The sequence below is a fragment of the Dysidea avara genome, chromosome 9 (genome assembly GCF_963678975.1).
Source record: "Dysidea avara chromosome 9, odDysAvar1.4, whole genome shotgun sequence".
NCBI classification, from domain to species: domain Eukaryota; kingdom Metazoa; phylum Porifera; class Demospongiae; order Dictyoceratida; family Dysideidae; genus Dysidea; species Dysidea avara.
Window position 1 is genome coordinate 17,117,783 of NC_089280.1, and position 27,617 is coordinate 17,145,399.

At 37.0% G+C, this 27,617-nt stretch overlaps 2 protein-coding genes and 1 long non-coding RNA gene across 3 annotated transcripts; 2 read left to right on the top strand and 1 right to left on the bottom strand.

The window, feature by feature from the left end:
- Positions 1-395: 395 nt before the first annotated feature.
- Positions 396-8,806, top strand: LOC136266966 (uncharacterized). The gene is made up of 4 exons (XM_066062014.1): positions 396-558; positions 604-723; positions 8,236-8,494; positions 8,547-8,806. Exons 2-4 carry the CDS (start codon positions 624-626, stop codon positions 8,698-8,700), a joined length of 513 nt encoding a protein of 170 aa, XP_065918086.1. The 5' UTR covers positions 396-558; positions 604-623; the 3' UTR covers positions 8,701-8,806.
- On the bottom strand, positions 5,029-12,043 carry LOC136266967 (uncharacterized). Its single transcript, XR_010706409.1, has 2 exons — positions 11,891-12,043; positions 5,029-5,276 (listed from the first exon to the last, which is right to left on the bottom strand). It is a non-coding gene; the product is annotated as an uncharacterized lncRNA (long non-coding RNA).
- A 7-nt stretch (positions 12,044-12,050) lies between these two features.
- Positions 12,051-27,613, top strand: LOC136266969 (uncharacterized). The gene is made up of 7 exons (XM_066062016.1): positions 12,051-12,165; positions 12,223-12,339; positions 19,748-20,021; positions 20,076-20,187; positions 26,539-26,636; positions 26,795-26,991; positions 27,098-27,613. The coding sequence occupies exons 2-7, from the start codon at positions 12,240-12,242 to the stop codon at positions 27,469-27,471; spliced, it is 1,155 nt and encodes a 384-aa protein (XP_065918088.1). The 5' UTR covers positions 12,051-12,165; positions 12,223-12,239; the 3' UTR covers positions 27,472-27,613.
- Positions 27,614-27,617: the final 4 nt, after the last annotated feature.

The following is a 27,617-nucleotide window of genomic DNA, read 5'->3' on the forward strand; positions in this document are numbered from 1 at the left end:
TGTCTGTAGGCATACTCGTCCATTTATCAATGGCTGCGCACGAATTAATGTCTGCTGTCTACAAGCTTACGTGGAGCCACGCCCACTAATCAAGCACGAGTTCTAGTCTAGTCAGTAAGCCACACCCATTTCGGCATGCGTGGAACCACACTAATTTACCAGTTTCAGCAGTATCCACGAAGGTTTGTCGAAAACCTACTTCAACAACTGCTTGACCCAATGTTTGAAAATAATATTGACGAAATTTAAATTTGGCGGTTTAGTGACGAATCGCCAATTCGCCAAATTTAGTTCACCGCCAAATTTAATTGATATTCGGTTAGGTTTGGCGAGTACAGTGGCTTAGTTTCGGTTTGCTCACGTATTTGGGAAAATTACTTTGTCGCGTCGGCGTCCACATGCCCAATGCTAATTAAAAGCCATGCGTTTTGAAGCCATATAAATTTACGGTACGAACTACTTATGCGTAGCTACTGCCGGAGTAAGTCTTGTGGCGAGTCTGCATTGTGAACGTCGACATTATAGACTATACTGATATATCAAGAGCTTTTACCACAGGTTGTAAGTGCAACGTTTGTATATAACACTTATCGTTACCTGCAGCACCAGTAGCCGCAGTTAGTATGAGCAATACTATGAGTCGAGGAGAAGGAAATTTGTTGCTCATTGTTGAAGCTGCACCGAACATCTTGGAAGGAAAGAGGACAATCCCCAATGAGCCTGGTAAGAATGAATTAGATAATGCATGCTGACACATGTGAGGTAGAAACACATGAACTGGTTGATAGCAATTACAACTGTCATAGACTATAAACGTACAGTAGCTATAAGTAGTTTAGTTTAGTGGATTTGTTATTCAGAACTACAGATCTTCTTGTCAATAGTGAGTATATATAGTCTTGCCATGGAAGTGCTGAGCACATTTTAGCTGACTAGTTGGTGTTGTTTACTGGTGACACAGCAATGCAAGTTCTGAGTTCCAAGAAATTAGTGTCATGGATCGTTTGCATGCCAGAATGTGGCTATACAGACCCCATTAACTGGTGTGGTGAAATTCTTAGGGGGTTCTGTTTTGCAGCTCTATTACAGGACTTGTTATACGGTAGTAGTAGTTGTTGTATGGCATGACGGATCAACCCTTTATGTGGTGCATATAATCACCATTCATAAACTTAGTGATTGTAGGAGGTAATGTTTACTAGTTGGAGGTTTGTATACAATGCATTGATATAAACAGCACTCTGACTAGACTACAATGGCTGTGTATGGTTGCACGTACTCTTTGGATAAGCACATCTGCTAGACATGTAATGTGTGTACGACTGTCCATAATTGGAAAGTGTTGTTATATCTGTATATATGAATTGGTTTATAATCATAGCTATACACTATAAAGTTGTGTAGTATTTGACACATACACATGCTTGAATAACCGGAATGGTTGCATTCAGTAAGTATATACGTAGCTATAGATGATTGAAATGTATATATAATTTTAATAATACGATACACTAGCATTTAATGTAAGGACATGGCATTGTCTACAAAGTGGTAGCATAAGCAACTGATTGCCTCCTTAAACTTCTAATCGGTGAAGGAAGATCCCAGTTTTCAGCCATCTGCTTTGGCTGTCTTTCAGCTATTTAGCAGTCTTGGTCTCATTGTTGTAGACCCATTCGTTTTAGCACTGTGTGCAGTATAGTATTGAGAATACCATGCAAAGTAGGAATTATCACGACTGGACCACACGTATATTTTTCATATATAAAGTATCAACCAGTTGCTAATATCACTGCATCTGAAAACTCTACCCTATCCTGCCATAGATGATGCAATTCAGTGTGTAATAATTTACATGTCCACCAAGTTTCAGATTATTCATGTGATTGGAATGTGAGGTATAACCACAACCAATACAACATCAACTAAAACTACAAGTCTTTAGACTGGTCTTTGTTTTTAACTTTCTTGAAGACTAACTGGCTGCTTTTAGCCACTTCATTACAAGGGTGAACAAGGTCACATTCAGAGCAAACGGTTTAGCTTATCAGTCAGATGTGTTTCAGGCTTCATCACAGTTATAAGGATCTATAAACCTTGAGGCTGTATGTTTTAAGGGTGCTCTGTACAGTTCGTACAAGGCTTCCCAAGACATAGTCTGTTTTGCACTAAAATAAATATTATGGTCACTTAATTAGTCTGTGACATGTTGATGCATTTTAGTACCTGTAAATTAGGTATCCCATAGCAACAAGCATACGCATCTTGCTATTCTACACCCTCTCACTTAAATTAGAACTACTTCGACATTTTTAATCCAATAGACATGAAATTTTCATACAAGTTACTTTAGTAATTTTGTCAAAGAAGAGCATTTGCCATTTTTAAATAGCAAGTCCAGATGATGAATAACGTGGAAGTAAAAAAAAGGATTTCTGGGAGTGTCAACCCGAAAGATAAATATGTGATGATTGAGAAGCTAAAAGACAAAAATAAAAACGCACAATGGTTTCTGCTGTTTAGCATGGTGTATCATAAAAGTATCAAGGCTCTTGTGCATAAACTGTAGGACTAGTTCTAGTATAAAGGGAAAAACTGTAACTCATGTTCTAAAGCAAATTTAGCAGTTGGGTTTGGACTAAACTGTGTACTAGTGTTAGCTTATACCCATTAAAAAAGTACAGAACATTTGTTTAAACCATTTGTAAGTTATAGAACAATTAAATTTCATGGGAAGCCATATAAGCGGACTGTACAGAGCACCCTTAATTGTGTAACATTGGCTGGTATACTGTTGCCTTTTTGGGTGATTTGTGATCTCTTCCACTGAAATATTGCGACTTGCCTTTGTGTTATAACACAAACTTGCAAGAGGAAGCAGTAGGTATATAATCCTTCTCTGATGGTTAAAACCTATAAAAGGACAGAAACCATTAGAATAGTCCAACAAAACAAGTATATATAGCTAATTAGCAATAAACCAGCATGGCTAAAGTATATATAGGTACTAAATTTTTTTTTTAAGTTGTCTGTTCTGAAATCAATACAAATATACCAAACAAAGACAAAAATGACTATAAAATGTCCACACTAAGGATGGAGATGCCCCTCGTGCATAGCCAGATCAATCAGGCAGATATCCAGGGAAAGAGCAGCAACCACACAGCCGAATCATTAAAGAAAATCCTATATGGCATCGAAGCCAGCAAAGCGGGTGACTGTGGCGGGTGGCAACGCATGAAGCCAACCTCTTAAGGACAACATCAGCAGTTGGTCCATAGCCACCAGCAGCTCAAAAGACAAGTGGTGAGAAACATCCCATCTCCACATCACAAACCTGCTGGTCATAAGTGCTCCTCTTCTGTTGCTCACTACAGTGATAACAAGTCTAACTGGTACTGATAAGATGGGGTATAGGGATTGAACACACATACATCAAAGAAAACACATTGATGTGAAACACCCCCAAGACCAGTACCCAAGTGAGCACCATCATCTACAACGACACTATGATAAGACAGGCTTCCCCAGTCAATAGCTGAAGGCCATGCAGGCTCAACAGAAACATCATGACAAATCTTCTTTAGCAAATGAGCGATAGAATCACGAATTTCATTATGGCGGACAAATAAGAATCCTCCCCGAGGACAACTTAAGGCATGCTCAACAGTGAAGAGTTTTTTTTGTGTGTGTGTGTGCGTGCGTGCGTGCGTGTGTGTGCAAACCTCCATGATACAGTACTACTGTAGTCTATGCATGATGTCTTTGTGTATGCCCAGCAGTGTTACACTTTTGGAGGGTTTATTGCATCTTGTGACGCGAAAGACAATTCCCAAAATGGAAAAGCATAATATGGCTTCCTTAACTGAACACTGAATGTTGTGATATAGTACAGATTACAAATGTAAACAGTAAACAACAGTGACTTCCAGAGGTGAAGGGTTTATCAGTAAATAATTACCATGTCAGAAGCCATATCATGCTTATGTATTCACACTTACAAGCCCCTATGCTACCTTAACTGTGGTTATAATATTTTGTAGCAGACAAAATGGGTGTGGTAATATGAGGTTTTGTAGTTGTAGTTGAAACTACAGGCAATCTTAATATTCCATGTACATATTATACTGTTATTAGTACTTGTGTCATTGATGGGAATCTTGCAAAGGTACACTAAATTTTAATTTTCAAGTGTTATGAGGTTGCAGCTCTTATGACATCATGACTTAATTTGGGTGAGCCCCACACTAGCAGGACTTAGATTCATGCACAAAAAAACTACGATAAAAATCAGTGACGATCCATATAAGGGTATGTACGTACGTTGTTGATAACACAAACAATAATCGGTGTCATTTACTGATGATCCTTATAAGGGCTTGTTGGCAATCTCCACTCTGATTGTGACAATCATGAATAAAAAGCAGCTTATAGGTGACCGTGATAGATCTAGAAGATCAACAGAAACAGCAGAACAAAGGGAAGTAAGAGAAAAGGACAGGACTAAATGGGCTGCAGAGATGCCATGCTTCAAGCAGGCTGAGAGGGTGGTCCAATAAAGAGTTTGTCAGAGAATTCCCAATCAAGTTAGAGTCACCTTATAGGGTCTACCACCCCAGTAACATTATACCCTGCAGTAATCAAGTCAATCAACACAGTCAATCACCTGCCACCCAATAACATTGAGCAACATCATTTTGCCACTCCAACTGGTGACGTCAATCAACACTATCACCCTACCTACCCAAGAGCATTGATGAACTGACATCATAGATACGATTTTGGCTCTTGTTAGCGATCTTTCTATTCTGATCATCAGATTATTACTGTAGCTATGTTGTTAGATTGGATGGATCGACATCCTGCCAGCCAAAGATCAGAGCATTGATGAATTGACATCATCCTTGGATACGATTTTCATCATTTCATGGCAATGTCTGTAGCTATAACTATAATTATACTCTTATAGCTATTCACATCATTATTTATTTTGTGTTCCTGAATTATAACAACATAATTAATCAGCTATTGACATTTAAATCAACAGTATAATAAGGCATTAACCAATTAAATGTAATTGTTTGATCAATTACATAGTAGGCGTGCAATCAACAAGACAAACTTGTGCATGTATTAGCACAACAATCACTGGCAGAAACTTGCAATACAGTTGACAAATTGCATTGTCTTCAATTGTTGACGATGAAAACAGCTGTTCTATGATTGAACCAACAGCTGGTGTTTCAGTTTGTACAACCTCATCACCTTTTCTCCACCTACAAAATATCAAAACACAACATCACACAGCTAATCATGAACCACACACAAAATTATAAGCAACTCAACCCACTTAGGCTCACTCCACAATGTTTGTCTAGCTTTATTGTGGCTATACCTCTGAGAGGTTACTAAACCAGATGGCTCTGGTTTTTATAGAAATTATCACATTCTTTGAAATAGTTGGTGTGTCAGATGTGGTGGAAGAGAGTGGTTGTGTGATAGTTTCCAATAAATCAGTATTTAATAAATTATTTATAAGCCTAATAAATAATTTCAGGTCAGGGACTATTATCCAATGAGATATAGGTGAATAGAGACCAGAAGGATTACAGTGAATTCCAACTAGGAACTAAGCCACCCAAGCACTATGACAACCCACAGAGGACCTGTTAGCAATGACGGCCAATGCAATCTCTGAAGAATCCATCCACAAGTATTAAATTGTTGCAAAGTTTCAGTTATACTGCTCAGCCCATTGCTTTTCATGGTGAAGGAGGTTTTGTTATTTAAATGAAAGGTGATAGTATATGGTATATTATTGTTAACGTATTGTGCAATGACCTCCTTGCAATTGCTTACAAAATATTTAACAAAATGTTATAGCATGTGTATCTACACATACCACCCTTCCATCAAACTTTCCTCTATAACATTATGACATGCACTGATAACAAAACATCCACAGACTATAGACATTTACAGACCATATATTCGAACTAACACAAAACACAATTTGGGGAGAAATTAGGCAGCTGGTTGAGGCATTGGTACTGCATAACTGAGACATTTTGCTTTATTACAAGTTATAGTACTAGCTCATGTCGTGTTACGTGTGTAGTGCTCATGTAAAATTGCATTTACACATTGCATCACAATAGCACATTATGTTGCAACACATAATAAAAATTACATCAAACATGTTGAATCTTAACAGCATATTACACAGGTCGCGTTGTAGTACATATCACGTCATGACAACATATTACACATACCATAACAAATATTATGTCAAGCATATCACATGGTAACAGCACTATACCACATCAAAGGAAGACGTATGCGGCTATAATTGTGCAACAAAACGTTCCTTCATTCTAATTACTAATAAACAATGTAGCTGTTTTCAACTATGTTCAGCTTGTTACACATCCCTACACATGGAGAAGGATACATAGCTAGCCTACAACTAACCTACTTCAACTGTTGGAGGTATGGTATAAAAATTATGAATGATTTCCATTAACAAGCAAAGCCGTGATGTGCAAATTACACCTTGCACTGTTAGTGAAAAGAATGGGACACAAAGACAAAAGTAAGTACATGATATGTGCTTCACATGTACTGCGACATGCCTAAGGCATCTATCAGACTAAAATAACATCAGAAAGTGAAAAATCAAGCCCATATAGCCTTAGCAATGATTGAACTGTGCTTGTCTGAAGGCATTAGTTAGTCAGTCAGCAGAAAATTCCACTAACTTAAAAAAATTAAATTTTGTGGCAGCTTTTTAAAAGCATTTTGGGTCACTTTGTGAGCTTGATTGTATCTAAACAATACTGCCAAGGCCCTGTGAAGGTTTGTGAGGCTGGTTTCTGGTCAATATGTTTCATGGGAATATGCAGTCTCAAGCACTGATCTGGGGGGGGGGGGGGGGGGGGGGGTGGATAGCCACCCACCATACATGGCACTCAGACCTGCAATGCAATATCAACTAAAATGATTCCACAATCATAATGCTAATCATGAATAAATCTCTTTCGTTACTATGTTAACAAATTATTTGCATATTTTGTCACCATGAGTCAATATGAATAAACCCCTGCATTGTATGTCAATCAGATTCCAACGCTACCCACTCTATCATCTTACAGTAGCTGGTAGCACTATGCATTAATGAATTTAACTAAAATATAATTAGCAGTATCAGCTACCACCAGGCAGAGGAGTTCTATATGGGTCTGCTTTAGAGCTGAGTCAAATTTACTATCATTCTTTTATAATTGTCAGCAAATCATCCTTGGCATAATGTGACTGCATCAATATTAGTAAAATTTTAAAGTTGGCTATTTAATATAATAGCGAGTAGTGAAAAACATACAGGGAGTAGCTATAACCTTTAAGGTATAATGTTTCTTCTTTTGAAGCACATGATTAGTAGATGATAGTTCACATTTACTTATTCAATGGAGTAAACCTAAGCTATCATCTCCTACATATCAGGGAGGAATATGCAGTATGTGCACAGGTTTTGTTTGTTTTAACCACTGGTGTTAACTCATAGCTGTACTGGGACAATACATGATATGTGCACAAGAGCTATCAATACTACCGTGTGCTTCACTGTACTATCAAATTTCACAATCAAAATCAGTGAGGCTTGAGTAGTCTGATTTTCCCAAGCCCAGTGGCAAGCTGTATGAGCAGTCTGGGGGCTCAATGGAGTTCTGGCCAACCTGGTGGATGGTTACACAGTTCTATGGTGTTGAATAGTTCTGTACTGCAAATTTCCTTTCATTTTAGCCAGTTTTGATACCTGAATGCCCTTCATAATTTGGCCTAATTCATCCCTATGCGTTCCTCTTTCATTTTGTAAACAACTTGCCCTTCCCACAACCCCTATTGGAGCTCACCTGATACAGCCAACCTTGAGTTGAACACTATCTAAATTGGCAGGAAACTTAGCTGTTGGCTACTTGTACAGTGGATACTCTGGAATGCAAGGCAGAATTGGTGTAAAACATGTAAAAATTTGGTACACGTAGCTTCAACCATTGGTAAGCTACAACACATTAAATATTTAAAACTGGTGGCATTTCTCGATACATTTAAATAGGCAATAAGACCAGTTTTCCCAGACTATAGGTCACATATTAGCTTTAATATGATTATAAGAACACATAACTACATGGGGAAGTACTGATACCTATAGCATTACATGTGGTTTGTTCTTTGTAGGCTATGACTCATTGAATGGTTGTAGTGGCTTGGATCTGTTAAAACGCAATAAGAAAAGAAAATTACACAAAGCCCAAGCTCCCACTACTGTAGGGTCATTGGAAGTGGATGCTTATGCTGTGGATATTAAGAGAGTAGAAAACCCATTTGTTAAAGATGATGAAGATTCAGATGATGTTTCTGGTCACCTTCCTAGACTAAAGTTTCACAGATCTGTTTCCCATGCTAAGATGTTATGCAATTCCAAAGAAAAGAAAAGGTAAGTAATTTATGATTGCATGCTAACTATGGTTAGGCTGTTATACTATTAGACGAAGAAGTTTAAAACAAGCACAGCTGGCACTTCACCAGGAGCTGCAACCCTACACACATCAAAAGCCAATTCTAAGAACTATCCTGTGTACTGGAAATGTTGACAAGAGAAACCAATCCTCCATACCACTTAACTCAAAGGCATGTGGATAATATTGTAGAGACCTTATAGTTATAAATGTGTGTAGATTTAAATGTTAGAGGTAGCTATATATTTATATATTTAGTTTTATTTTTATTATGAATTGGGTTTACTAGATGTTTATTTAATTATATTACACATAAACAGCTGCCATAAAAGGTAGAGACTATACCTACCACATGCTATGTGATATGTGACATTGAGGAATGATGTGAGGGGACCCCACAACAACAAAAGTAAATCAAAACATAATCAATTACAATGAGAATTGCCACTAAGTTATGTAATGAGATAATTTGAAGTATGTGTGTATTACAAATCGTCAGCTTAGGTAGGCAAAATTTGGTCAAAAATGTATGGCTAATTTAAACAACATTACATTGTATTATGTCTTCCACCATCACCCCCAATAATTCCTTCAATGTTCCAATTTGGTTGGTCTGACACGAGGTGGTTCTGTATTTAGAGCAGGGAAATACACCATTATGTCAGAGTAAGGTATACACAAGTAATAAGAAAAACAATAAAGTGATTTGGTGTTATTTCATAGTTTGTTAGTATAACTTCTTGGTATTCAGCCAATACAGTAATGGCATTAGTTAAAGTGTCACTAGGTTATTCATTCATTTACCACAAATTGCTTTACTAAGAAACAGACCAGGCCAGTCAAAAATGTAGAGGATTGTCTTCACAATACTTTTGTATGCTGGGCAACATTATTATGCCTAGTTACACTGTCAGATTGTCAAGCAGTGAAGCCTCATTAATAGGGCCACCTATGGGATCAAAAATATTCAATAAATGAGGTGGCCTCATTACTAAGGCATGAAGTACACCTTAGCTGTGTTTGGGGACCTAGTGGAGGTGGCCGTTATAATAAGGTTTCACTGTACTTTTAACTTCATACGATCTAGATTATCTTCCCATGTACCTACTGTGCTGTGTAATAAAGTATTGTAATAGAGCTTCTATTGGCCTAGGTCGATACTTTGCTGTGGGTTAGTGTTATTACAATACAAGAAGTGGTGAGATCGTGGTCAGTTATAGACTAGATGTACTCACCACCAAATACGTACATGATGTGTGACCATTTCCTCAAAAACAATATTGTGGATTTAATGTAACCATAGCATTTTGTAATTAAGTTTAGAACAAAGAGACGTCTCATATAGCCACACGTTCATTATAAACTTTATTACACAAGGAAGATGCATGTGTTAGTTGTCTATTATTGAGCCCGACTATTATACATATTTCTGATTCTATAATACTTTTCTTATATAACACTAGCAATACAGTGATAGCTGTAAAGTATGCACATATGTAGTTATAGCATTTACACACAACTCTCTACTGACTAATGTTATTTGAGGACAACCACACAATTGATCAGTCGCCCACTATGTGATTGTATTACTGATTACTGTCACCCACTAGTCCATTATTAATGGGATGTGACCAACAAATTCTATAATGGAATATACACACCTGTGGTGGCTCAGTGTAGACATTTAGACAGCAACCTACTGTTGACAGAATATGAAACTAACCATATTATCATAACAGTTAATATAGCTAGTAAGTAGGAGGGCCAGACAATAGATTTATTTTTGACCATGACAAGCTTGAGATGCAGAAGGTTCAAAAAGTTTACAAAACACAGTTCATTTGTTAGCAGTGACAATCCGGTTGTTTTGAAGATTGTGTGTAGTACACAGAGCCACAATTGACACAGGTACACTTAATAGTTAAAGTGTGTGTGGCAGAATAAAAATTGGATGTGTGCATGCTAGGATTAAATTTGGATGCAGGTCATTTGGGTATTGTTTAAGATCATTTCAAAAGTAGGTATGTCTTTCTTCAGATTGATATTATGAACAAACTTAAAACACATTACAACATATGTCCTGGTTATTATACATTTTGTCCCTGGGTTAGACCACTAGCTAGCACTGCAGGGCTGGAAAGCTTGAATGTACCAGCTCACTTGGGAATCAAGGTCATAAGTAGATATACTCACAAGGCAGAAACTTCAACAAATTAAATTGATGCAATACTAGACAAGTCCTGTACCATCTAATGTCTTCCCTATAGAGTGATGCCATCATCCAGTACTTAACTGGAAAAATCGAAAACATGAGTAATAGGAGGATGTAACTACATGGATGCATATAAAGAAGTTTGTTACGTGGGACGGACATCATTGTGCTTAATAACATAACACTGTAATTTTCACAAACTTACCTGCAGAACTAATTCACAATGCTTTTGTTTCATTGCAACACTAATGTAGTGAAAGTTAATGGGTGCTAAGACATCAAAATAGCTTCAGAGTGTATATCCGCCATTCAATGTGCCATAGAAAAAGTGATTTTCAACCTTAAAAAATGACGTACTTAAATTTCCTGATTTACTTTTGCTATAGCTCATTTTAATTGCTATTCACTGCTCTTTCCAAATCTGGTCCGGAATCTGAGGTATCTATCACGTGTTGTGGGTTATTACACCTTTTATTACATACCCGTGAAACGCTCAATACAAAATGTATGGGGAAATTTGCTACACCAGGTCGATTTAGGCCATTTTGATGTGCTGTAAATTGGACTCCTTCTGCAGAGAGAGTTGCTCTACACGTATCACACCCAGAAGTTACTAAACAGACTTGAGATAGGCTGTACACAAAAATTTAATGGTTTTTCAATCGAAATGTATTGGATATGCCTGTTCCAGCTGGCATTTTTGCCATGAACAAAAGTCCGCAAACTTCTTGACTCAAACATTTTGTAACATGAACATGATCTATGACTACTCATGCAGTGAGCTACTTTCACAGAATCTTAAGATTGTCATCCTGGCAGAGTTCTTATACCTAACTATGCTAGCTCTCTTTCTGTACACCATGTACATACAACCAGTGTTGAAATAGTAATCTGCTCACCACTCTGTATTACATGCAGACCACCCATAATCTAGAAACACATAACAGTCATGTGGCAAGAGGGGTCACATTAACCACACCAAATGACAGCTACTTAGCCTCAACATCATAGTGAAATTCGTTTGCACTTAGCTTGCCGCTAAAGCCCAGGATATCATATCAAATGTAGCTTCTCTTATGAATTGAATGGTAGACACTTTATAGTGTATACATACTAAAGTGTAAGTTTCAACAAGTACTGTATGACTTACTGTATGACTTACTAATGGCTGGTGCTGAAAGTGCGACGTAGACACTAGGCTCAGTAGAATACCGGCGAATTTGATAAATGAATTAAACTCTATTCGGTGGTACGTAGCTAATTACGTAGCTAATGGATCCCACTTCAGAGAAAACCACAGTTTTGTTTGCCCACGTATTTGGGGTCGTCAAGTGCACGTGCCATGGCAGTGCCTAATTTATAGCATGCATTTTCAAGCCATACAAAATACGTGTGTAGAGCCTGCATTGTGAACGCCGAGAGCTTCTGTCATCACAGGTTGTAAATGTAGCTTATAGTAAGACGTTTATCACACTTTACCATTACTTGCATTAGCTGCAACTGGTCACGATATGAGCAATAACCGAAGCAGTAGAGATGAAGGAAATTTGTTGCTCATTGTTGAAGCTGCAAACATTTTGGAAGGAAAGAGAACAAGACCCAATGAACCTGGTAAGAATAAGACTGTTACTGAACATGTAATGAACCAACTGTCACAATAAACAATACAAATGAAGTAGACAAAGTGACCCGGCGGCTCATGGTGAGCAGTTTTTATTACCCAGAACTGACAATAGAGTGTATTCTTGCCACTGGAGTGCTGATCAAGTTTAGTAGACTAAGAAGTTACTTGATGGCATGACTTAAGTCAGTTCCAAAAAATCAGAGCCATGGGATTGTGGATTGTTTGTTGCCAGAATACCGGCTATGTAAACTCCCCATAATTAACTGCAATATTCTCATGAAGTTGATGCCATTTGGCCCTGCCACTCCGTATTGCAAGACTTTTTAAACCAGGCGCACCTGGTTTACTGAAATTGTTTTTGTAAAAGTGTGTGTGTGTGTGTGTGTGTGTGTGTGTGTGTGTGTGTGTGTGTGTGTGTGTGTGTGTGTGTGTGTGTGTGTGTGTGTGTGTGTGTGTGTGTGTGTGTGTGTGTGTGTGTGTGTGTGTGTGTGTGTGTGTGTGTGTGTGTGTGTGTGTGTGTGTGTGTGTGTGTCTATATCTATCTACCTACCTATCTACCTATCTATGTTTGTCTGTACGCACCCACACGAGCAAAATCATTAAATGGTAAAGTAGCTTTTACATGTAAGAAGTAAAAGCGAAATGAAGTCTTTATTAACTTATGCACTGGTAAACTTTGCTCTGAGGTTGTTTCTTTTCGGCAGTCTGAAATACGGGTGTGGCAACTCTCCTCAGACTTTGTGAATTACCTTCCCTTCAGGTTTTACAGACATTTAACAATTGAGAAACAACAGTGCAGGCCTTGTAGATTACCATGAATAGCCTATCCCTTTGGTTGGTTGGAAAGGGGCGTATCCCCAACGCACGCGAACGAAAATGAGGAGCAGTTTTGAAGCTTTGTTGAGAGAACTTGTAGGAAAAAACACTATAGTCAAACTATAAAACAGTTTAGAAGATACTTCTGTACGTAATATGTTGTTAAAAGCGGTTTGTTTAACATGCGCTCCCTTAGCAGTGCATAGCAACGTAATTGAAGAATTACAAAAATTTCATTAATTACAAAATCCAAGAATTACAATAAATTAATGCACAACATGATAAATACATAGTAATATATGTAGTTTTAGCTAGCTGCATGGTGCCTGGTTTTAGAAGTAGCACAACATCAACTTGTTCTACAGTGGTGCGTAGGGTCCGATTGCTTCATAAGACCAAACAACTATATTGCAAATGTGATGGTACATGTATCTTAGACATTGTGCCTATAGGCTGGAAGCCATATTTAATGGTTATGCTGGTTGTATACAATATACTGATACATAGAAAGTACTCTGACTAGACTACAATGACAGCATGGGAGGTTCTATTCTTTAAATAGTCCTGCATGCATGTGCACACAGCAAGACATGTAAATGTGTATGACTGTCCATAATTGGTTTAGCATAAATATTATATGTCTCAGTACATGTTTTGACTCAAAGTTGTACAGCATAAGTCGCCAATTATTGACAGGTTATCGGCACGGTTATTATCGGTTATTACTCACAAATTCGCACAGTCTGTCAATAATTGATCATTTGCTGAATTACAGGGTGCCAATAATAGGTATCTCATGCCAATAATTAGTGCAAGCATAGGCTTTGTGATTTCACTTATAGCACAATGTTCACTCATGTGAGGTAATTAAACTTTGGTGTGCTAAGAGACTAAGGACTGCTCTATTGAATAAGAAGTTCATATGTCATATGAATCATTTGACAAAATGATGTTGATAATTGGTGACTTGCGCTACAATCAGAACTACAATTATGGTATACAGATCTGTATGTATTAGTCATGCACATGTATACAGTACCACTTAAATGTAACGTAGTCTCACAAGAGTGCAAGCGATTAAAAAACTAACTAATTAAAGGACGTGACACCCATTTTGCTTGCGAGTATTCATCCTGTTTTATTTGGGATGAATATTCACGAGCAAAATGAGTGCCATGTCCTTTAATTAGCAAATTTTTTAATTGCTCGCACTCTTGCAAGATGATGTTACATTTGAGTGGTACCGTATGGATAGCAGTGTTATGCTATATTCTGCGTGTACGTAATTTTGTGTAATAGCTATTTGAACAATAGGTAAGTAGGGATGAAACAAATATTACAAATACTTGCCACTGTTAAGGAGTTTAGTACTTTGGATAATACTACTTGAGTACTTGTTAAGGTCACGTGATCCGGTGTTTATTAGCTTACATGATGCATTTGTTGTTGATCATCAAAATGTGACACTATTAAGGCTTGATTTGTGGAATTAATGCACTTTGATAGTCAGGAATCTTTACATGGGTACTTTAGTACAGAGTATGTATCATGTTGTTACTTGAAAAATTCATTAACTGTTTAATATAATAGAGCATAAAACAAGTTACATAGGTATGACTAATATTCAAGAGTGCTCATCCGTTAATGCTAGAGAGTACTTGAATGCTTAAAAATCCATGATCTTTTTAAACCAGGCGCACGCCCACAGCCGGCCGAAAGCCGGCTGTGGGCGTGCGCCTGGTTTACTGAAATTGTTTTCGTAAAAGTGTGTGTGTGTACCTATCTATCTACCTATCTACCTATCTACCTATGTTTGTCCGTACGCACCCACGTGAGCAAAATCGTTTAATAACGGTAAAAGCAGCTTTTGTGTAAGAAGTAAAAGTGAAATGAAGTCTGTATTAAACTTCTGCACAGGTGAACTTTGCTCTGAGGTGGTTTCTTTTCGGCGGACTGAAATACGGGTGTGGTGACTTTCCTCAGACTACCTTCCCCTTGAGGTTTTCAGGCATTTAGCAACTGAAAAACAACGGTGCAGGCCTTGTGCACTGCCAGGAATAGCCTATCGCTTCGAGTTGAAAGGGGGCGTATCCCTTACTTACGCGAACGAAAATGAAGAGCAGCTTTGAGGCTTTGTCGAGAGAATTTGTGGGAAAAAACATGTTAGTCACACTATAAAACAGTTTAGAAGATAGTTTTGTGCGTAATATGTTGGTAAAAGCGGTTTATTTAACAAACGCTTCCTTAGCAGTGCATAGCAACGTAATTGAACGAATTACGAATATTTCATGAATTATGAAATACGAGAAATAGCTAATTATATTATTGCACAACCCAAACTACCCTATTGTAAAGTTGTAATACATAGTTGGTTAATTCATAGTAGTATATACTGTCTAGTTATTCCAGATGAGTTAGCTAGCTGCATGGCGCCTGGTTTTTAGAAGTAGCACAACATCAACTTGTTAGCCTTATTAGTAAGGACATTTAAAAATGACATCTCTCAAAGGCACCCTCATTTGTATATGATACTACTATCTGAATTTAAAGGGGAGTAGTGTGCTTTTTTTCCCATAGTGTGCCAAGGTGTGCTTTATTTTCCACTATTTTCCTTTGTATGGCAATAAGCACACTCTGTGTGATTGTGACACAATAGAGCACACTTTGTGTATGAACGTGATTGTGTGTGAACACAACACAACCATAAAAACAACCCACAGAGACACTGGGATACCACAATTACCCCTACTAACAAAACTGTCAACAATGTTACCATAGAAATAAATTAACAAATAATAAATGGCCACCCATACAAATGCTTGTAATTCCAGTACAATAATAATACTGACTCAGTCTTAAATATTTAGCTAAACTGTTTATCATTGCAGGCCCAGCGAATTCTGGCCAACCTTCAGGCTATACCCACGAACAACAATTAGATAGCTGTGCAAACTGTGCATTACTCAAATAAGCTAGCCTCCCTCAGTCATTTTCCTGTAACAGTGAATTCCATAACGCAAATTGTGTGATAATCAGCAGTGACCACTACAAATTAATTTTCTGCCCTTCTGCTGGTTGTAAGTCGCCACCTATTAGTTTTCTTACTATCACTGTGGCATTTCAGGATGTGATAAACTATTTTCGCTGACTTCTTGATTATAACCTCAGATTCTTAAATTAAACTATTAAAAACATCACATATGCTCTTGCACTACAAAAAAATATAGCACTTGGGTGCAGTCTCAAGCTAAATGCAATGCCACGTGCTACACATTTGTCTCTCAACCACACTCTCATGCTATATTTTTCATATTGCATTCACACTGCAGCGCTTTAACTAGTATTGTTTGTATACACAGCTAAAAGGTGTAGATAGCAGACAAGATGGGTGGGGCAGTACGAGGTTTTGTAGCTAGTTGTGGTTGAAACTGAAACTACTACACGCAATCTAGCGTGTCATATCAGTAAACATTAACTAATACCACTGAAGTTAGTGATTATGAGCAAAATCTGAAATGACGAATTCTGTCGTATCGTGATATCACAATTGGAAAATGGTTGTATTAGTGTGGACAATTATTGCTCACAGTTGGAACCAAGACATAATAAAGGTAACAGGTAGTAAACATATTTAAGCATATTTTGGCGATACAAATGGGCTCATTGCATGGGCAAAAGCAAACCAATTTTTTTTAATGCTTGCATAAATATGCACATCTGTATTTATATGTCTCACCTTTACGCTTGTTTGATTATAAGCGTTATCATAGCAGAACACTATCTTGTCTAATATCTCCCCATACAAAGTCCCCACACTACAGCAGCCATTTTGTTTTGTGACATCAAGAAACGTAATTGAAATGTCAATAAACGTCATTGCAGATATCACTCATGATGGGCATCTTGTACAGGGACATGTGAGAAAATTTTAATTATTGAGTTGCAGCTTTTATGACATCACAACTTAATTTAATTATATTATACATACACCTCTGAGAGAAGATAGAGGTCACATCAGGGCAGTTAGAAAGAGCTGATATGGTTGGATATGGACATGGATGTTTTCACAATATGTTTTTACATTTGTATAACAGTTAATTTCTATACCCATGTTGTCTTGACTTCCAGACCAAGATATCATCATTGCATAGCACTGGTATATTTATATGTAAGTGCATGTGCAGAGAGTAGGCAATAGCATATGCTATAGAAGACTACAAATCCTTAGGGCTTTTAGTATAAGCACCCCTTGCCCAGGGTTGGGTTTCAACCTGGCTTGGGTAAGAATCTGACTAAACACTAAACACCATCAACTGAACCCCTAGAATTCATATAATCCTGCATTAGATTTCTAGAGTACGTGTACAACAGTATAGTCTTATGTAGCATATACATGCCACCTTCCAGACTTGTTTACAAATAGTCACTATGATGATGTCTGGGTCTGTAAGTTGAGACTACAGTAGTACAAAAAAATGTAGGTATGTTGTACGATATGCAAATTTAAAAAAAAATTTACCTGTGTCTGTCCATGTCTAAGACCATGTCCGTCTTTTCTAACTACCCGTCTCATCATGAAGGATACTGTTTAGAGCCTATGGTTCTAGTGTCAAAGAAATTGCCATGACCACATTCTGTAAAATAACTGACTTTACAAAATCAGTATGTCAGAAGTGATGCAAGAGTGTGACCAATAGATACTCTGTGGTGTGAGATATTTGTCTATTAATATGTCCCAACCCACAGAAGGCCTGTCAGTAATGATACTGAAGTAGTACAGCTATATGATTTCTCTATAGCTACTGAAGATTCCATCCACCAACAGTTCAATTATGCTGCAGCATAGTTGTATATTGTCAACAAATTTAAAGCCTTTACGTGGAATTTAACATTTCTTTAGTGCAATTTCATACATTACATTGTCTGTTGTGTAATAGTTAGACACTTGTAATAGGTGTCTTTAAGAATTTAAAAACCTGAGGTGACATCAATAATTACAAAGGCACAGCCGAGGTAATTATTGACGTCACCGATGATTTTAAAATCCTCAAAGACATATATTACGAATGTCTAAGTGTTTTAGACAAGGGCATACAAGCTGTGAGTTGGTAGCAGAGAGTTTGTGTCGTAAATACCTCAGCAAGCCACTGTGTGCCAAAGATTTGAGAGGTCACAGCAAGCTGTGGAATGTGATAACAGTTTGTAAACTCTGTATTTGAGGCTTGACAATATATGTGTGAGAATGGCAGCAAATGTAAAGAGCCAATGCCAGCATGGCTGTCTAGGTTTACAGAGTGATGTACATTATGGCAGATGCTATAAAAGAATTTATATATAATCTTCTTTAAGTATTAGCCAGTTATGGCGATGGTTTAATCATCTTTGAATAGCTACAGAAAACAGGCACAAACGATTACTTGCTTGCAATTGTTTTTTGTGACAAACACATCACTTTGCTTGGTGTTTATTTGATGTGTTATTGTCTACAAGAGGCTAATTACATTATTGCAGGTCTCATTATGGTTGTAAACAAATGTTTTACTGGACCAGGTGTCTTACCAATAAGACACCTGCTATCAGGTTTCTTCATAAATAAAAGGCTACTTAAGTTATAGTTAAACACCAAATACCATGTCTAAATGCTGAGTAGGATGACACAACATAGAGCCGAGGTTTCTATTGCATCATTCTAACACCTCCTACAAAGCATTTATGCCTTGAAGTCGCTGGTATTGGTGTCCAATTGTCTTAGAAAATAGTCAACTAGCACAGTGAAAAGGACATTGTAGCTATGCCTCCTGCCACAGACTTTGCCACTGAAGTGTTTACAAAAGGCTGCACGACAAACTTTGCTTGAAAATTTAACTGCCTTTTGAAGAGCCAGTGTGGTAGACTGGTGATACATGCTGCTTACTGTGGTGTCAACAAGTATTGCATCAGTTTGAGCAAGAGAAATACGTCAAAAGTACACCTGAAGTAAGTTTTGTTGGTGTAGCTACCAGTCGAGTACCCCCCCACAACTACCCAGTTGAAATTTTTAAACTACCACAAGCAAGACTCAATGGATCACTTCACTGGCCCTGCTCGTGTAGAAATGAAAGTGGAGTTGCATAGCTATAGCTAGTAACATTATAATGCCACTTGTCACGTCACTGCAATGCAACCATTTTCTAGGATAGTAAGACACCAATACCTGCCTTGGCACTGCAGTTAACTCACCGATCAGTGAAGAACACTAGTTAGCTACTAGGTTGGTTGTGCTATTGTTGAAAACATTTCAGTGGTTAATAATAAACTCTTGTGGGCATAGTGATAACTAATTAACTGGTGTGGTTAACCACAAGTCTCTTAGTACTCTGTTGGAGTCTCTTTGTAAAATAGTTTTTAATTGAACTTCAAAGTATTGCTCACATACCATTTTCTTACAAGTTTCTCATTTTAGTCACTGGAAAACTTTAGAACTAAACTAATTGGCCTGCCAAATAGTAATTAGTTCTGATATATTGACTTGAGTATGATTATTATTATTATTATTAGAACACATTACCTATAGCATTACATGTGGTTTGTTCTTTGTAGGTAATAACTCATTGAATGGTTATAATGGCTTGAATCTGCTAAAAGGCAATAAGAAAAGAAAATTACACAAAGCCCAAGCTCCCACTACTGTAGAGTCATTGGAAGTGGATGCTTATGCTGTGGATATTAAGAGAGTAGAAAACTCATTTGTTAAAGATGATGAAGATCCAGATGATGATAATGATGTGTCTGGTCACCTTCCTAAACTTAAGTTCCACAGTACCAAATCTGTTTCCTATTCTAAGATGGTACATAACGCCAAAGAAAACAAAAGGTAGATGTAATTTGTGGTTATACGCTAAATGTGATTAAGTTATTATACTATTAGACGAAGAAGTTTAAAACAAGCACAGCTGGCACTTCACCAAGAGCTCCAACCCTACACCCACCAAAAGCCAATTCTAAGAACTATCCTGTGTACTACAATAGAGGAGATAAAGGTTAGATTACAACACAGAATAGGAGTTTGCGAATTACAATGATCTGGTGTTTTTATAGCCACACTTTTGTAATCTTACAAGTATAAGGAATCTTAAGTTTGATTAGGAATCATAGAAATAGAAAACCAGTGAAACAAGGGAGGTCACCTACACCTGAAGATATACATACTAGTGAAGATTTAATCTATAGTCTGTATCTAGCCATGACTAAATTAGGTATTGAAATATCTCCACTAGTACATTTGCAAGTGTAGGCGACCTCCCTTGTATCACTACCTTTTATTTCTGTAGTCCCTAATCAGACTTAAAATTCCTAATTTTCCTTGTACTTATTTGTTTACTTTGCTAGGGGGCTGAATCCCACCCTCAGAATGATATCATGCCGAAATTATCCTTCTTGGAGTGGGGCTGATAATCGTGATAAAGATCGATATACTCTAATAGAACACTCAAATACCCTAATAGAGCAATCAAGGCCTTCATAAAAATGTGTTCCTAAAAGTAGCTTTAAAAAACAAAAACAAAAAAGAAAGTTGCCTATAGCAGGAATTGAACCAGGTACCTCTTACTTTAAGAGTTGGTGTCTTACCACTGTATCAAGTTTTTCCAGGTGGCCATAAACTGTTTTGTACTGCTTATAAATGCTATATGTTCATTAACCCTGTAGTTGACAGCTAAAAGCTTTGCTGCTGTTTTAAATAGTTTTGACTAAAAATTGGTGTTTTAGTTAAAATGCTTAAATTGTACCTATAAAATTACTATTGGTGAACTTTTGAGACATTGTGAAAGCTAAAATGGCTACAGCTAAACAAAGAACAGTAAAAGAAGCACCTCTGTAATCCAATCACAATGAAAAGTAGGATAGTTCCTGTTATAAACATGATAGTCATCCACAGGGAAGCCATTTTATGCTACTGCAAATCGACACCTGGCACTGCCAGTGAAAAGAAATATGACACAAAGGAGGACAAGGCAAGTCCATGATACATGCATTATACGTACTGTGTTATGCCGAAAGGCACCTGTTGGGTTGAGACGATGTCTTAACAGTGAAAATTCAAGCCAGTAGCTGTAGTCATCATAGAGTTATGTTTGTCTGAAGGCATATCAGTTAGCCAATCAGTCAGTCAGTCAGCAGAAAATTTCACCAAATAAACAAGTTGATGCTATGCTACCTCTAAAAACCAGGCACTCAGTTAAAATAACACACAGCATGATTTTGTAATAATATAGTGCAAATTACTTGGTATATTAGAACTGCACGTATTTTTGTAACTCACCTATTATTTCATAATTCATCGATTATGTTGCTATGCATTGCTAAGGAAGCATAACTTGAACAAAACCACTTTAAATTACATACTGAAGTATCTTCTCAACCGTTTTATAGTTTGGCTGTCATGCTTTCATATGCGTATTCTGTAGACAAAACCTTGTGGATGCTTTTAATTTTTGTTATGTATAATAGGGGCATGCCCTTTTCAACTCGAAAGAAAGGATATGCCATCCCTGGTACCTGCTACATTTTTTTCTGTCATTAAACTCCTGTTAGAGCAACATAGGCAAGCCCCACTATGCACTTTCATATGGTTTCAGTAACCAGCCACACCCCCTCCAAGTAAACATGATGAAAACAGAAATTAACCTTCAATACAGCCTTCATTTGTGAAATGAAGGTTTATTTTCTGTAACTCAAAGTTTGTTTGCTCACATGGGTGTGGACAGACATGCAAACACACGGTTTTCCCAAGCCAATTTCAGGAAACCAGGCATGTTCCCACACCTGACCTTTGGTCGGCTGTGCATGGGTGCACACCTAATTTAAGAAAATTTTGGGTGCACTGAAGATGCTTTTGGGCTTTATTCAAGGTGCCATGAAGGTATTGTGAGACTGGCTTCTAGTCAGTCTTTTTTTCTGAGAAAGTGCATACCTCCGTGAATCCTAATGTAACAAGATATGACATACACATTTGTTATTGTAATTGACTTCCTTACATGGTAGAGTACATTATAATTAAACCTCACATATGACCAAGATTTTCTGGATCACTATCGCTTTTGTCTAGGTAATAATAATAATGACAGGGTACACAAATGGCTAAGTGCCTGTACAAGGTGGTCCCCAGCAATACAAAACTAAAAACACACACAAGGTGCAGGTCAAGTAAGTTTATCCATATCAGAAAAATCTGTCACTTTCTTACTTCCATGTCATTAACTCTGGATCCCATTCATTGAGTCAGAGGTCATCCAGATTAGCAATCATACCTGGTTTGAATTCTTAAATAACAGCTTCTGCACTAGTACAAAGCACAGTTCAGAGAGGTAACTTTGAGAAGCAATAAGCCCAGAAACAACATTCTGTAGGAAGCAATGCCAGGTGAACACCTGTCTGTTACCATTGTTTGTTGTCATACTAGTTGCTGTCTCACAGTTTGAACTTGCTGCCATGTTGTACTGAGCTTAAAATTCCTTTGCCTACTCTTCTTGAAGTAACAGAAACCCAGTAGAATAATAGTAAAAGGCCTAGGAACTGTTTCCACTTTTAATGCACTAATCATAACTAATGTGAATGTGTAAGACAGCTATTTTCATTTCCAGGTCATAGCTAGGTCAAAGTAAACCATGCTTTTAATGTTATGCTCAGTGGTAATAATTAATGTTTTTGATCACAAGTTCATCATCCGAATTCCTTTACTTGATAAAATAGTCTATTACTGTGCTTCAAAGAAAGTTATCAGATCTTTAACCATACGTGACACAAGTGTACTGCTGATAAAGATATCAATGGCTCACCATTGAACTATAAAATTGTGTTAGATATACAGTACCACTATACTTGAACTACAGTAATGGGTAAAGGCTGGAAGTAGAGCTATGCGATTATCGAGAAATTATAAAACTTATCAAGATAAGGATGACAAATTTATTTATCTACACAATAGTAAACTTCTGTAAATTAATTGTATACCTGATGGTGTAGTCTCCTACTGCTTAGGCACAGTGCTAAAATTAACATATTTCATTTCTTTATACTCTTCGAATTATAATTTGCTCACTTTTTACTGGTTACATTATTGGCAGTTAACTAAAATATGTATTTGTTTCAATTATCTAGATATGTTAGATAATTGAGATAAGTTCAAAAGGAAATATTGAGATATGTCTAAATTTGTTATCGCACAACTCTAGCTGGGAGATAATTTAGATAGAAGATTATCATCATACCTTTATGACCTATCAAGATAAATATAAGAATTTTACTATTGAGATAGTAAATTTCTGTAATTTACTGTGTGTCAACAGCAGTCAGTTTTGTGTAAAGGTATCAAACTAGTAGGGGAAGGAATAGCACACGACTTTAAGTCAACAAAATTTAATATGTAAAACTGTGATTACAAAATAGTGCCCTATGACATTATTTGTTAACAGATCAACTTATCAAGATAAAATGGTTTTCACTTATCATTAAGATATAAGTTTTTGCTATTATGAACCTTATCCGCAATTACATCATAGCACAAAAAATGGTGAAAAGAGTAGGGGTACTATGTGTACACAGAGCCATTGGAAGGGATAACGTTTTGAGCTGTTCTCTGTGAAGAAAGCAGGTGAAAACTCTGGTAAGACTTATTAACTATATTCCTATGTAGGGGCATGCATTTTCACGCTTCTCGAAAAGTCCTATGTCTGCTTTTGAATACAAAACCAACCTAGTAATTTTCGAGAAGTGCAAAAATGCATGCCTCTACATAGGAAAATTATAAATAAGTCTCACCAAAGTTTTCTTCACGGGGAATATCTCGAAAAGTTATCCCTTCCAATGGCTGTCTGTACAAAGTACCCCCACTCTTTTCACCATTTTTGCGTTATGACGTAATTGCAGATAAGGCTCATTGCATAGACCTAATAATGAGTCCATTAAGCTATATTATTACAACTAAAGTTTATGTGCGAATCATCATCATTGTGTCAACACATTACACATGTTGCATCATAACACATAGTACATCAGGATAACAGCTGTGGACATACAGTTTCTGTAGTGGGTATTGTTGCGTGAACCAATGTGTCGTTAAATGTATGGTGCATGTCATCTGTGAATATCCATAGTATTGTTTGTATTGCTTCATTGAACACATAGCACAAAGCAATTAACACCTAGCAGTCCACAACTGCTGCCCCACCTGACAATAGCAATCTGGATGGGACTATATAAGACCTGACCCAGACATTGGTTACAACAGAGGCATGCACTAAGAGCTACAATACACTGTAGATTTTTTCAGATAGTAAGCAGAATAGTTTTGAGGATGACATTATAGCTATGCAAACCCAACCTCTGCTAGTGAGAGATACAGTCAACCCCTGTACTTATAGCATAGGTTATAAAGGTTGGATTGTCTGCATGCAAGAGGAAATAGTAAATGAGCAGTTACCAAACAGTATTTTAAACACAGGTGATCAGTAAGTGGGTGTGGCTAAACAGGCCTACAGACAGCAATCAGAGGAGGTGGCCGCTAACTTCAATTGCATAATTAGTATTTGGAATTTCACGTGAATCTCAATAGCCGTAATACAAAACCAGCAAACACTGTAGTTCACTAGGGCTCAGTTGATTCTTTAGATATCGCTTCACATAAACTTCAAGAAAATGTACTTTGTTTTGAAAGAGCCCCTGTTAGGCACACGAAGCAATAATTTTACACTATTTCACCAAGAAATCCAGGGACCCTTACAAAACAAAGTATATAGCCTTGAAGTTTATGTCAAGCACTAACTAAATATCCACTAAGCCTCAGTGAACCTCATTGTTGGTTGGTTGGTTTTGTACTGCAAACATTGAGATTCACATGATGAATTAAATCAAGCAGCGTACAATGCATGTCCTACCTCCTCTGGACAGCAACACACAATCACAACAAATGTGTGTGGCTCCAACACACATTTCTGATATGTGAGGGCATGGCATGACTCCATGTATACTTGCAGAAAGTGGGCATAGATCTTTATAAATAAAGCTCCATTGGACCTATACTGTAAATATGTAACTGAAGATATTATATCTGACTATGTTAACCAGGGAGTAAAGCCTGATGGTAGTGATCCAAACAATATACACTAATGCTACCATAGTACTCTGTATGAGGTACCGTATACCATATAGCCAGAAACTTTGGTGGAAGGAATCTTTGGCAAATTTGCCATGATAAGATTTTGGCAAGAATAAGAGTTTGGCAAATTTGTTAGGACTAATACAGATTTGTATTGGACAAACAATTTGGCAGATTTTAGTTTGGTGAAACACCACTCACTAGCCAAATTCGCCAAACTTTCCAGCTATACGCTATGTAGTGTAAAGGCTGATAAAACCTCGATCACTTATTATACATAATTATAGCACAGTTGTTTATATAGTTCTTTTGAGCAACTTTTCAACCCTGCCACTAATTGAGACTGGTGACTAATATGAGGCTGGCATTTTTATACAAGACCAACAACACTTTCACATTCTTTAGAATCAACTTCATACCTCAGTGTTGTACTCTCCTTGATGTTTTTAATTGGGATCACAATTGTTATTATTTGTATTCTGCCCATCCACCATACTAATTTCTATGCTAAGATGTTCTGTTTTATAAACCTATCCTCCCAGCACATTCAAGCTTAAATTAAAGTTTGTAAAACATTTTTCACTTCATCGTTTATGATACCACATGGAATTATGACTGCACTAGGCATTTATTTGAGACCTAGTGTTTATTCGAAACCTGAAATTTATTTCTGTTGTAATGCTATGTATATACAGGGCCGTATACCGTTTGCTAGGGGTGCAGTGATTATGCCGGCATAATTTTGGGCATAATAGGTATGTGTGGGAATCAGGAATTATGCTAGCATTTTGAGGTGATTATAAAGCTTTAACAGTGGGAAAATCTGCGGGAATGGAAAATTCCGTTAAAAAGATCGAGATACTCTAATAGAGCAGTCAGAAACTCTAATAGAACAGTCAGTGAATATCATTTACTCTAATAAAGCAGTCACATTGAAATGAAATACTCTAATACAGCAACCAGATAAGGAATTCAAGACCATTTGAAGCTTGAACATCAATGAAAATGGTCTGATACAGCAATAAACTGGCATTATTAGTCAATTATGGTGGCATAATTTTGGGAATAATGGGCAATTCTCAAAAGCATAATAGGAGATTTTCGAGCACTGCTCAAAAGCATAATACTCAATTTTTGGAGCATAATAGCCTCATGCCTAGTGTTTGCACAGAACCAACCATAATTTGAAGCAATATGGTATTTCCTTGTATGTGCTATGTTGCATATAATTCCTTAGAAACTGAAAAGTGTTGCTGAAGAAAATAAAAGCTGTTTAGCTGCATTAAGAGAAGAGAAGTACTTGCTTACAAAAAGACTAGAGTTCTTAAAATCATTGTGAGTACATTAACTGAATTTGGTAGTAATAGTTTTCTCTCATGTAATTTTTCCAAGCACTCTGACATTTGATATATTCTAATAATATATTTTAAACTTAAATGTAAGAGGGTCTTACTCATTTTCACTTTGTAACATAATTTTGTCATGTACTACAGAGAGCAGTTTCCAGGAGACAAAGAAAGAGACAGCAGTGATATTAGTTATGAAAGTGATGAAACTTCTCTACAACAATCAATGGAGTGTGACTCTGTGATAGATGTTACAGAAGATGATTCTAGTGAGCAAAAAGATGAACAAGACCAGTCAGAAGAATATGAGGATAAGAATAATATGACCAGCACAAGTAACACAGGTAAATATTTATGTACTAGTGTTCTCAACGTTACTCATAGCATTTTGTAATGTCTGGTTGTACCATTCAGTACCTTAATGTTATGTTAATATGTCTCCTTGTTTAGAATATGTTTCCACTGATGGTAGTCATGATCAGTCATCACATTTTGCAAATCCATTATTAACTTCTCCACTCTACTGTACAACTACAACACAATTGGCTGCATTACAGGCTCAGTCCATTCAACTGGCTCAACTACAAACATTTACAAACCCTATATGGCTGCCACCATTTGTCTGGCCCAATCTAAACAATTTATATTCCACTGTTACTGGAAATCAAGTGAATGGAACTAATAGTTTATATGAAAAACAACACTTACAGGTATTGAATGGAGTCAATGGACATGTAAGGAAAGAAGTTGGGTCAGAAAGTTACTGTTCAGCTGTTAAATGTAGTGTTGTGAAAACTACAGGAAATGTTGACACTGGAAACTAATCCTCAATATCACTTAACTCAAAGGCAACTTTTTGTGTGGGTATCTTGTAGAGACTTTATAGTATTAATTGTGCATATATATATATATATATATATATATACTAGAGGTAGTTATTTGTACAGAACACTTCGTTATTTTCTTATTG

Excerpts from the sequence above, each read along its gene's own strand:
- LOC136266966 (XM_066062014.1), top strand. The coding sequence starts at position 624 with ATGAGCAATACTATGAGTCGAGGAGAAGGAAATTTGTTGCTCATTGTT. Across the intron at positions 724-8,235 it reads GACAATCCCCAATGAGCCTG|GCTATGACTCATTGAATGGT; the intron begins GTAAGAATGAAT and ends TGTTCTTTGTAG. Across the intron at positions 8,495-8,546 it reads AATTCCAAAGAAAAGAAAAG|ACGAAGAAGTTTAAAACAAG; the intron begins GTAAGTAATTTA and ends TTATACTATTAG.
- LOC136266969 (XM_066062016.1), top strand. The coding sequence starts at position 12,240 with ATGAGCAATAACCGAAGCAGTAGAGATGAAGGAAATTTGTTGCTCATT. Across the intron at positions 12,340-19,747 it reads AACAAGACCCAATGAACCTG|GTAATAACTCATTGAATGGT; the intron begins GTAAGAATAAGA and ends TGTTCTTTGTAG. Across the intron at positions 20,022-20,075 it reads AACGCCAAAGAAAACAAAAG|ACGAAGAAGTTTAAAACAAG; the intron begins GTAGATGTAATT and ends TTATACTATTAG.